The following is an 11,785-nucleotide window of genomic DNA, read 5'->3' on the forward strand; positions in this document are numbered from 1 at the left end:
CGTTTTGGATGAGGCATTGCCCCTTCCTTGACCAGCCTCTTAGCCAATGAGAAGGTCAGCGGACAGAGTCTCCTCTGCAGGAACTGGTGCTGGTGGGGGTCACTGTGGGGGCCGGGGAGGCCCGGGGGCAGCTCCCTGGGGTAACTGAGGGAACAAACAGGGAAAACAGGGGACGTCAATCCTTATCTGGAATTCATTAATGAGGAGAACATTAGTCAGCTGTGAAGGCCAAGATGGTATGATAGGCCATTGGGTGGGAAGGGGCAGGGGTGGGGGCAAGGCCACCATGGGAGAGCGTGGTATGGGCAGACACACCTCCTCTACCCCACGTGTCCAAATCCAGGCTAGAAAGGCCCTATAAGTGCCCAAGGCCCAGCCTCCGCAGAGGCCCAGAAAAGAGAGGACAGAAAGAGAGAGAGAGGGTGAGGAAAAGCCACCCCCGTGGCCGGGGCTCCGAAGGCTGAGCAGCATGTGGGAACTCCGATCCATAGCCTTCTCCCGGGCCGTGCTGGCCGAGTTCCTGGCCACGCTCCTTTTCGTTTTCTTTGGCCTTGGCTCAGCCCTCGAGTGGGCCAGCTCCCCACCCTCTGTGCTCCAGATCGCCGTGGCCTTTGGCCTGGGCATCGGCACCTTGGTTCAGGCTCTGGGCCACGTCAGCGGGGCCCACATCAACCCTGCTGTGACTGTGGCCTGCCTCGTGGGCTGCCACGTCTCCTTCCTTCGAGCTGCTTTCTATGTGGCGGCCCAGCTGCTGGGGGCTGTGGCCGGGGCGGCAATACTCCATGAGATTACTCCAGTAGAAATCCGCGGGGATCTGGCTGTCAATGCTGTGAGTAGCCTGAGCTCTGCCCCTTCTAGGAGGGGCAGACGCTGAGAAGCTTTGCAGGATAAGATGTGTGGGACAGGCTGAGTGGGGAAACAGCCTGTGACTTGAAACACAGCTACCTCAGGAGAGCTGAGAGCCACCCAGTCACCAGGAGCAGAATCCTGTGCCAGGAGAGCAGGCTTGGGTTCCTGTTGGACTCCTGAGGAGGACTAGGGTAGAGTGCAGCCGGACAGCACCCTAGTGTGGACAAACAGGCCTTTGGGGCCTCGGGAACTTCAGGGTGCAGTTGCAAAGGTCTAGAGAGGAAGGGAAGAGGTTATCTCCACAGCGCAGACTGTGAGGACGGAACAGTTCCTCATGAGCCAAACACTGACAGCTCTGTAAGGTAGGGGCAGGCTCAAGGCGGTGGGGGGCAAGGGGGCAGGGTGCCACTAAATCCTCAAACCCTGATTCAACTACAAAACCCATAATCTCTCCCTCAACCAATTGTCCTAAGTATCGTCTGGGCTTTGTCTCGAAAACCAAGAAACAGACCTGGGAAGGGAAGCGGTCGGTCAAATGTTCTAGAGTTTGTTCATGCCAGAATTACCAGAACCTGACAGAAGCGGGCAGGGAGACTCCTGGAGCTTGCCAACCGGTGATGCCTTCATGCTATGGTGGTGGACATCACCTGGGGCACTTTGAGAGAAGATGGAGCCATGGTCCCTCTCCTCTCCAATCTGTACAGGTTTAGGAATCTAGGGATCTCTTCAGCACAACCCGCACTCTGTACCCCTACCCCAAACCAGGAAAGCAAGAACCTCTCGCCTCCTTCTCCCTCCTTCTCCCCCTCCTCAGTCCCTCGGCCCTGCACACACACTCCTCATCTGAAGAAGTGGCTTTCCTCATGAGAGGAACAGAGGCTCGTTGGTTCGGGAGCACTCTTCTTCAAGATGAAAAATACAGTGAGACTGGGCACCTAGAGTCAAAAGGGCTGGAGGGGCCGAGGTGAGAGATGGAGTGTGTCTATTTCTATTGAAAATCAAATGGGTTTGTTTTACAGCAGGCAGACATCCAGCTAGAGTCTAAGGAGAACTTCCTGAGAGCATCCCTCAGGCTTTCTCTAGCAGGAAGGTCCCAAGGAACAGTCAGACCTTGTCCTCCATTTCCCAGCCTACCCTGCAGTCAACATTACAGGCTGGTCCTCTGCATGGACCCATCCTGAGTGGTAGAGGGAACCCTGCCTGTCTGGAATAGCAGTCATTTGCCCTGAGGCTAGAGGCCAGTGACCACCCAAGCTGCTCAGTGTTCTCTGAGGATGCCACCAAGAGTCAGCTTGGACCCCAGGAAGTTGCCACTGATGCAGATCTGCCCTATGCCAGGCCACATACTATCTTAGCCTTGATATAGCACCGTAAGTTCAGTTCTGAGGTCTCCCCACCCTATAGTTTCAATCCAGCACTCAGTGGGCCCAAATCATGGAGGCAGTAAACAGTTTCATCTAGAAACAGCCCTGGCTATGTGACATCAGACGCACATCTCGACCATCCTCCTCGAACAACCATTGCCAGCAAGAGTGGGGTTAGAGGCTCGCCCCGCCATCCCCAATCCTCCAGGACTGGTTTTATCATCCACGTTTGCAGAATGAGACACTGAGACCAAAGCAAACAGTCCCCCAGCAAGTCAGAAGTGGCAGTCCCAAGTCCTCTTTCCTGTCTCTAGGAGGCTGTAGCATAGTAGAGGTTGAGGCTAGACCCTAGAAAAACCTTGAAGCACCAGACTAGGAGCTCAGGACCTAGAGAAGGAGAGTGGGAGTTGTGAATTGTCACCGGTACGCCCTGTGCAGTGTTCAGCCCCAGAGGGCAGGGCGTGGGGACAGGATGACAAAGCCCAGGAGAAATCCAGCACTGGGTGCGGCCAGGTTATGAAACGGCCTCTCAGTTCAGCCCCCAAGTTCTCTGCTTACCCACAGCAGAGGCTGCAGTGACCACGGGCACCCTACCTTCATCAGTCAAACCCCCCCCCCCCCCCCAGCCTCCACAGATTGTGCAGGGAGCAGCCCTGGGGACGGAAGTCTGAAGACAATGGAAAGAAGGGAAGGCAGAGGTGACCCACCAGACTATAAGTTCCTTGACCGTGGGACCACAGGAAGATTGATCTCCTCGGCATCCCATTGCATCAGTGTGACCTAGAGATCCAGACCATTGTGTTCCCAGTCCCAGAGTTTCCTGCTGCAATCAGACCCCTCCCCTAAATCTGAATTGCAGCATCTCCTTCCTCTCACAGACCTCAGCCTCCTCATCTGTTAGGTTCTGGGCTCTACCTCCCACCCCCAGGCTGTCCGGGTCCATCCCCAGCCTTGGGGCCAGGACCCAGCAGGGGCAGTGGTTATAGTAAGGTAGAAGGGGTAGTTTTCTCAATGGAGCCAAAAGCAGGTGAGCAGAAAGAAGAGGCAGGCAGTGTGAGCACTCATCCTCTCTCTCTCTCTCTCTCTCTCTCTCTCTCTCTCTCTCTCTTTCTCTCTCTCTCTCTCTCTGTTTCTGTCTCTTTCTCTCCAGCTCCACAACAACGCAACAGCAGGCCAGGGGGTGACCGTGGAGCTCTTCCTGACCATGCAGCTGGTGCTCTGCATCTTCGCCTCCACGGACGAGCGACGCAGTGACAACCTGGGCAGTCCTGCTCTCTCCATTGGTTTCTCTGTCACCCTGGGCCACCTCCTTGGGGTAAGTCATGGCCACAGGTTCCAAGAACCAAAGCATACATGTCTCCCAAAGAAATATCCACATGGGACACTGTAGAGATAGACACATACAACTCTCCAGAGGGACAGTCACACAGAATGCCCAAGGAAGACACATAATCTGAAGCTCTGGCTCCCAGACACCCCTAAAGCGTAGATAGCCCTCCAGTCTCAAGAAATACAAGCCCAGGAATTAATCACCCACAGGTTTCTCACACACACACCTTTTGTTTTGTTTGTTTGTTTGTTTTGTTTTTTGAGACAGGGTTTCTCTGTGTAGTTTTGGTGCCTGTCCTGGATCTTGCTCTGTAGACCAGGCTGGCCTCGAACTCACAGAGATCCGCCTGCCTCTGCCTCCCGAGTGCTGGGATTAAAGGTGTGCACCACCATGGCCTGGCTCTGCTTTTTTTTTTTTTTTTTTTTTTTTTAAGACTGGGTCTCACTATGTAACCTTGACTGGCCTGAAACTCAGTATGTAGACCAGGCTATCCTTGAACTCACCAAGATCTTGCCTGCCTCTGCCTCCTGAGTGCTAGGATGAAAGATGTGTGCCACTGGCCCCACCTTTCATGGGTTCACTTTAAGCTGAGTCTGAGCTTCCCAAGCACTGGAAAGGGGGATGAGGATGTGCTATCCTCTTCTCTATGCTCACTTCCCACTACAGATTTACTTCACTGGCTGCTCCATGAACCCAGCGCGCTCCCTGGCTCCAGCAGTCGTCACCGGCAAGTTTGATGACCACTGGGTAATGGACAAACCCCTGCCTTCCCCATTCCTAGAAACCATCCCAGAGAGACACTGGGGGGCTACAATAGATTTATGTGTGGTGGGGGTCGGAGGGATGGAGGGGTGGGTGGACTTCTCAATGCCTCTGCACTTGTCCCGAGGCCCTGAGAAACCCTTGTTCCACCCTCCAGAGCTGTGCCAAAGATTCTGTCTTCCCCTGTCCCTTGCTATAAATGAAGATAACAGTCAGTATTTTATTGGCTTTCTTGGGGAAATTAAGCGAGTTTATCTCCATAACACAGGGCCTGGCGTTCAGAACCCAGTAAATGATATTCATGCTTAACCATAGTGCTTGGTATGTGCTGGGCCCTTTTCTCCGAGCTTTGCAAACCGTAGCCCGTTTAACTGCCCCATCTCTAGGAAGTGAGCATTCTTTTAAGGAAAAGAAACAGGCTCAGAGAAAGTGAGTTGTCTAAGTCCACACGAGTGGTGGAATCAGGACTCACAGCCAGGCAGCCGGCTTAAGAATGTACCCACTCGCCCCCGACACTAACAAGTGGCCCTTAGCAGCTCATGCTATTGCATCAGTCTTCACAACATCAGAGGCACCCGAGGGCCGGTTCCTACACAGCCTGGACAGCAGCGTGTCCAGGGGGGTTCCACGGGCTGGGTGAGTCGGTGCCAGAACCCCTCCTCTCATCCCTCCAGGTCTTCTGGATCGGACCCCTGGTGGGCGCCATCCTCGGCTCCCTCCTCTACAACTACCTGCTGTTCCCCTCGGCCAAAAGCCTGCAGGAGCGCCTGGCGGTGCTCAAGGGCCTGGAGCCCGACACCGACTGGGAGGAACGCGAGGTGCGGCGGCGGCAGTCGGTGGAGCTCCACTCCCCGCAGAGCCTGCCGCGCGGGAGCAAGGCCTGAGCGCCCCGCCCCGCCCCGCACCGCTGCGGATCGCCGCCCCGCCGGCCGCCCGCCGCCCCCTTCCTCCCCCTGGCCCGCCGCCGCCGGCCCCCAGTGCAGAGCGGCTGCTCCAGCGACCGCGAGCGCAGTGAGCCTCAAGAAGGGGCTCTCCCGGGAGCCTGGCAGAACCCCCACCCCGAAGCCTTGGCCCCAGCGACCATCCGGCTCGCCCTTTGCAGGGAACCAGGAACTTGGGGTACCAAGCCAGTGGGGAGGGAGCGCAGGCGGACGGGCGGGCGGGAGACCGAGAGCCCGCACCTGGTACTGGGGGAGACGTGCATAGAGACCACCTTGGGGGCCTGTGGCTGGTATCTGGTTTTGTTCGGGTGTAAAAGTGCTCTGCGTGCTTCTCTCCTCGCTTTGCAGGGTTTGAGTGTGCCTGAGTGTGACCCTCAATGCCCATAGTGATGCAGGGCCCGAGGACTTCTCATTCCCGCTTTGGCTGCCTCCTCCTGCACCTGCAATAAATCCACTTCCTCTGCTAAGGATGAGTCCTCCTAGCAAGTCAGGCCCAGGAAGGGGTGGGGGGCTGGTTTCCAACCTCTTCTTCGACCCTCTGGGAAGACTCCACCAAGTAGCAATCCTCGGCCCAAAGACTGGCCAGGACTCATTGCTGGAAGGAACGTGTTGACTAGAGAACAAGTCCCCTAGACATGACCTCTGGAGAAGGGAGGACTAGGTATCCAAGGACTTTCTTTCTGCCCCGAGGGAGGACTTTTCAACGGGGAGAGGGGAGACAGGCATATAAGTGTATATATGACTCCCTTCCCCAGGGAGCCCACACACACCCAAAGATTAGTCTTCCACTTGGGCAAAGAAAACAAAAACCTTCCGTAGGGCCCCAGCTTTTGTCCTGGGAGAGGGGGAGATTTGCAATTAGACACTGCTTGAAAGGAGACACTCAGTTTCGCAAGTGAGCCCTGGAGCCCGGCACACAGGCATGCCTATGGTTGGCAGGGCAAGGTGCTCAGGCATGCGACCACAGGCACCGAGCAACACCCTCCAGCCCTGACTGCCCCTCCTCCTCAGGAATCTCTGTTTCCTCTTGTCTTTCCTTCCTCCCTGCGCTGTGCTCCACCCTCTTCCAGCTCCCACTGCCGGGCAGTTGCTGTGTGCCGACCTACTTGTAGTCTGCTGTTCCCCGGGATCAGAGAAAGGAAGTGACTGGACCAGGCAGGGGAAGATCAGAGTCTAGAACCCAGGCGTCTAAATGCCCAGAGCAGGGCAAGGGTTCTCCAGTGAGATTAAAGTGGGATTAAGTGAGAGGGTGCACATAAGACGCTGTGTGAACTGTGAGTGTCACCACCCTCCCCGCAGTGTTAGGCTCATTTTCCTTATTGCTGCCCTCTCCAGTAGGCGAAGGCAGAATGAAGAGGTCAGACCTCGAACTTTCTCTACTTCTTATAATTGGTAGTTAAAGCAAATGAGAGCCCTAGAGCCCCAAGGTCCAGACAGAAGGAGCTGGGTTTGCTGCTGGCCCCTTCCTGGTCCAGGCGCTGAGACTTTCCTTATTGCCTGCATGCTGGCAATCTTCCACCTCCTCCGTCAGCCACCCTTCCTCTCTCTCTGCAGCTGCTAGCTAGTCTAAGGCTCACACCCTGGAGCCCCTTCTCCATGTTCTCTGTCACCCCCACACTCTCAAGGCTTCTGAGTGCATCTGTCCCCAACACCAGCCTCACACTCCAACACCCCATTCATGTGACCAGACACAAGCAAAATCTCTGAATCTGTGACCTTTCTGTCTCCTTGACCAAATTTCCCATTGGAGGCAAGAAGAGTTGCAATGGACACACAGGCTGTGGAGAGGACCCTCTCCCACACTCCAACAGCGGGTGACAGTGGCTTGACCTCACAGCTGCCAGGAAGACCTCTGGGGCTGCCTCTCGGTCACTACCCTGAAAGTTCAAAGCATCAGGGCATCACATCCCCACCCCACTTGACTCCCAACACACCCCTCTTAAAGGTCAAGAATGTGTCTGAACCACTTCCTGAATCACATCCTCCCCGAGACTGGAGCCTAAATGATGGACGAATCGGGGAGTAAGAGTGATGGGGCTCCTCTGTGTACCAGTACCAGTGCTGACCACTTCCTATGTATTAACTCAAATCAATGGAAACCTTTGGTTGGGTTCAGGAAGGGCCATAGCCCCCAGCCACGTAAGGCTTTACTATTTCCAAGCAATTCCATTAACATTCCAACCTCATGAGACAGGCAGAGCAGATGCATCTTTTCCCGTTTCATTCTGAAACTGAGGCCCTAAAGGCTGGCCAAAGACACATGGATAAGACACAACAGAGCCAAGACATGGACCCAGGCCGTCTTACACAAAACCCCATATCTTTCCACTGAGGCGAGCCCTAGGCTCTTCCTGAGAGCCCCTGACAGAAACCAGAACACTCAGCTAGGCTGGTCCAGCCAGGTTCAAGTCCATATCGTGTAGTGGACAGAGATCCTTGAAGAGGGTGGTGACCGGGTCAGGAGGAAATGATGTAAGGACTCATGGAAGGTTCCTGCCCTTGAAGAGCACCCAGTCAAGAAGGTGGAGGTCAGACACACCCAAACTAGACAGACACAGGACAGCACTGAGGCAGGTAGACAGACTTCCAGGTCCCCAAGCTGGGACACACAGCTCTGGGCTGACAGGAAGTAGCTGATCACCTGTCACAGCACGTACATCCCCATTTCCCACTTTGTGCAGAGTGACTTCATACATCTACCAGTTGCTTTGATGTTTGTGTCTTTAAGCTGTGGTCCTGCATGTATACCACACCTCTCAGGCAGAGTGTAAGCTCTTTGGAGGCAAGGCCTTCTCTTACCATCTTTCCCTTTTGGTCTTGTCTAACACAGTGTTTTGCATATAATAAACACTCAATAAATGCTCATTTGTCAATAAATCTTTTCTCTCTCCCACAACTTAAAAGTGGTCAGTCTAGCTGGGTGGCGGTGGTGCACGCATTTAATCCCAGCACTCAGGAGGCAGAGCCAGGCGGATCTCTGTGAGTTCGAGGCCAGCCTGGTCTACAGAGCGAGATCCAGGACAGACACCAAAACTACACAGAGAAACCCTGTCTCAAAAAAACCAAAAAAGCCGGGCGGTGGTGGCGCACGCCTTTAATCCCAGCACTCGGGAGGCAGAGCCAGGTGGATCTCTGTGAGTTCGAGGCCAGCCTGGGCTACCAAGTGAGTTCCAGGAAAAGGCGCAAAGCTACACAGAGAAACCCTGTCTCGAAAAACCAAAAAAAAAAAAAACCAAAAAATATATGAAAAGTGGTCAGTCTAGTCCACATGCCAGAGACAGTCCCTCTTTCTAGAGGTCCCTATATTAGGAGAGATGGGAGAAGAGCCTTTCTCTGAGAGATGCTAGCCCCTTTGCCACAGGTAGGAAGACACTCTTCCCTGTCCAAAAGTTCCCAGGGAACTTCCTTTGGAGCAGGAAGTTCAAGACCTTGAGTGCACAGAGCAAAGACAATTCTTCTTCTTCTTATTATTATTATTACTTTCATTTTATCTTATGTGTTATGAACATTTTGCCTTCATATATGTCTGTGCACCATGTGTGTGCCTGGTGTCCACGGAAGCCGGAATAGGACATCTCGCGGACTGGGTTACAGACTTTTGTGAGCCGCCATGTGAGCTCTGGGAATTGAACTCAGGTCCTCTGGAAGAGCAGCCAGTGCTCTTAACCATGGAGTCATCTCTCCAGCCCCCAATTCTAAAATACAGTACCTAGGAGAACAGTGGCGGGGACGGGACCACAGCCCCATTGTCCCCCACAAGTGCCTGAGTTCCCTTAGTCTTTAGTTCAGATTGGATCCTTGGCTCTGACACAGAAAAGAACTCCAGGAGAAGCCAGTCTGAAGCAGAGTTGGAGTGTGTGAAAAGAAAAATGAGAACTACCTGAGTGTATGGGCTTCTCAATGAAGAGTCCCCATGAAACGCCTAAGTAGTCGCCAAATAGAACATGTTGGCGATGTTCAAAGAGTTGCTGAGAAACTGTTTTTCTTCAATAAATGAGATTTCAGGGCGACTCTGGAGGGGCCTTGGGTAGGATTACATTCTGATAAAATAAAACCAGAAGCCACTAGGGTTGCACAAGGGGGCTTAGAATGTACTGTTTTACTGTAAAGGGTGTTTCTGGTGAGATTCCTAGAAAATTACAGGTTTGCAACCGGGAAGGAAGAGTCCTAAGCAAATGTTAATTAAGTTGGAATTGTTGACTCTGAGCTAGTCTGAGTCCCGTGTCTATAATAGATTATAAAGTAGCTCCTGAGGTGGTTTGGGTGGGATTATGAGATAAGGAACCGCCAATAGACATCACGATTTCACCAGCTGGTTAGAACATCTTTTCATTGTAAATGGAGTCTTTCCTGAGAGACTAGAAAACTGAGGGTTTATGGTTGGGAAAGGAGAAGGGCCTTAAGCAAATGTTGTCAACTGTGTTGGAATTCTCGGTTTTCAACTAGTAAGAGGCTCCACCCAGACTCTGGGGTGAAGGGCTCCTTTCTCTTTCCAACATCCCCATAACTTTGCCAGTAGCTCTGTCCCATCATTTCTCCAGTAAGGGACCTGGTGACCCTGACAGTTAGAGATGGAAAGGCCTCAGACACAAGCCTTGGAAACAGAACCGGCTGCCCCTTGGGGGGACCTTGACAGATGGAGGCCTCCTTTGGTTACACCAAGGCCATTCCTTGTGACCAAGTCTGTGTGGCAAGTTGTGGCCTCCATCTTAGGCCACTGTGCCAGCCTGAGTTCTGGTCCTCTCACAAGGTTGCTTGGAATTAAATCACTTGCACAGTAGAGACAGTTCCAACCTATATTTTAATCCATAAAATGGCAAGGACTAGTTCTTTTGTTTGTTTGTTTCTGAGAGAGGATCTCACTGTGTAGTCTTTGGCTGACCTAGAACTCACTATGTAGACCAGGCTGGCCTGGAACTCAGAGATCTTCCTGCCTCTGTCTCCCAAAGGCTGGAATGAAAGGTGTGAGCTACCATGCCTGGCCCAGACTAGCTTTTTTCCTCCCCAGCACCGGGAATTGAACTTAGGGTCCCACATATGCTAGGCAGGGGCCCCACCACTGAGCTATATTCTCAGCAAGAACAAGTTCTTGACCTTTCCAGTCTTTCGTTAGCTGGGAAAGAGCAAGCTCAAATTCTCAGGCAGGAACTTTCTTTGATGGGTCTGTCTCCCGGGAGCACTTGAGTCCTGCCCACTCTAAGACAGACTGTGAGACCTATAGATTCAGGAAGACAGTGCCCGGGCAGAGAGAATGAAAGAAAAAAAAAAAGCGGGGGAGGGAGGGTGCCTAGGGAAGGCAAATTAAGTGCTGCAGAAAGAAAGACTTCTGGCCTCAAGGTCTCTGAGGTGACTGTTCTCCAGTCTGAACCCCAAGCCCTGAAGAAAATCCTGATTACAGCTACCGTGCCCTGCTGGGGACATAGCCTTGCAACCCCACAGAGAAAAGAACAGTTCACCTGACTGGAGCCGTTGGGGAGGAGCCGCTCAGCAGGAAATGTCAGGCAGAATGGGGAACAATAGCGGGGTTTCTTTGGCCCTGTTTTCTTTGGCCCCTTAGCTGCCACCTGGCCCGGAGTCCCTCCTCCAGGGTGTAGGTGCCTCCTCTCATCCCCTGCTGGACACTCTTCCCCTGCTGGACCCTAGGACTCCATTGCCTGAGGAGGCTTTTAAAATGGCTCATAGCATGAGATGATGTTCCTGAACCTTGCTCTATGGCTGGAACAATGCAAAGTGGCCAAGCATGAATTGGGGGTGGGGGTGGGGGGACAGAGGGGATGCAGCTCCCCTCCCGGGATCCTGAGGGTGGGTCCTTGCCCTGCCCTCAAGCCCTGGAAAGCCCTCCAGCCTCCTTCCACACATACCAACCAACCTGGGGAGGGCTGAGAGCTGCAGTGGAGGTCTGGAAGCCCAGAGGGGAAAGACAAGGACAAGAGGGAGCCGGGAACTAGAAAAATGGGTTGCCCAATCCAAGAGTGGAAGGACTCGATGCGGGTGGGAGTGGGGGCCAGAAAGACATGTATGACAGTCAGACCTAGGAAAATGAGACAGAGACGGGCAGACAGGAAGATCCACAGGTTGAAAGAAACTGAAGAACGGGGAATAGAGAGTAGCTAGAAACAGTAATCGATAGATTGAGTGGAAAAGGAAGGAAGAAAAAAGGCAGAAACCAAGAGTCAGAGAGACGGGCAGAAAGAGGGAGAATTAGAAGGACAGAAAGTGATGGAGAAAAAGAAATACCAGTGAAGAAACTAGTGATGTGGGGGACAGAGATGAACGGACAATCAGAGGGAGAGAGAGAGAGAGACAGAGAGAGAGAGAGAGACAGAGACAGAGACAGAGACAGAGACAGAGAGACAGAGAGAGAGAAACCGAGACTGCCACGTTGGGAGAAAGACCAACAGCAGACAGCCACTTGGAGAGCGACCAAAACTAAATGAGGGTTTAAATGGACCGACGGAGGCTGGCTGAGGAGGAAGAGAGAAGAAAGTGGGGGCCTGAAGTGAGGGACAGCTGGGTCGGAACCAGGAGAGGCCAAGACC

At 53.4% G+C, this 11,785-nt stretch overlaps 1 protein-coding gene across 1 annotated transcript; it reads left to right on the forward strand.

Annotated features, from left to right (window-relative positions):
- Nucleotides 1-280: 280 nt before the first annotated feature.
- Nucleotides 281-5,189, forward strand: Aqp2 (aquaporin 2). The gene is made up of 4 exons (XM_052748931.1): nt 281-829; nt 3,364-3,528; nt 4,210-4,290; nt 4,980-5,189. The coding sequence occupies exons 1-4, from the start codon at nt 470-472 to the stop codon at nt 5,187-5,189; spliced, it is 816 nt and encodes a 271-aa protein (XP_052604891.1). The 5' UTR covers nt 281-469.
- Nucleotides 5,190-11,785: the final 6,596 nt, after the last annotated feature.

This window comes from Peromyscus californicus, unplaced genomic scaffold (genome assembly GCF_007827085.1).
Source record: "Peromyscus californicus insignis strain IS unplaced genomic scaffold, ASM782708v3 Scaffold_20__1_contigs__length_68692818, whole genome shotgun sequence".
Classification (NCBI taxonomy): Eukaryota; Metazoa; Chordata; class Mammalia; order Rodentia; family Cricetidae; genus Peromyscus; species Peromyscus californicus.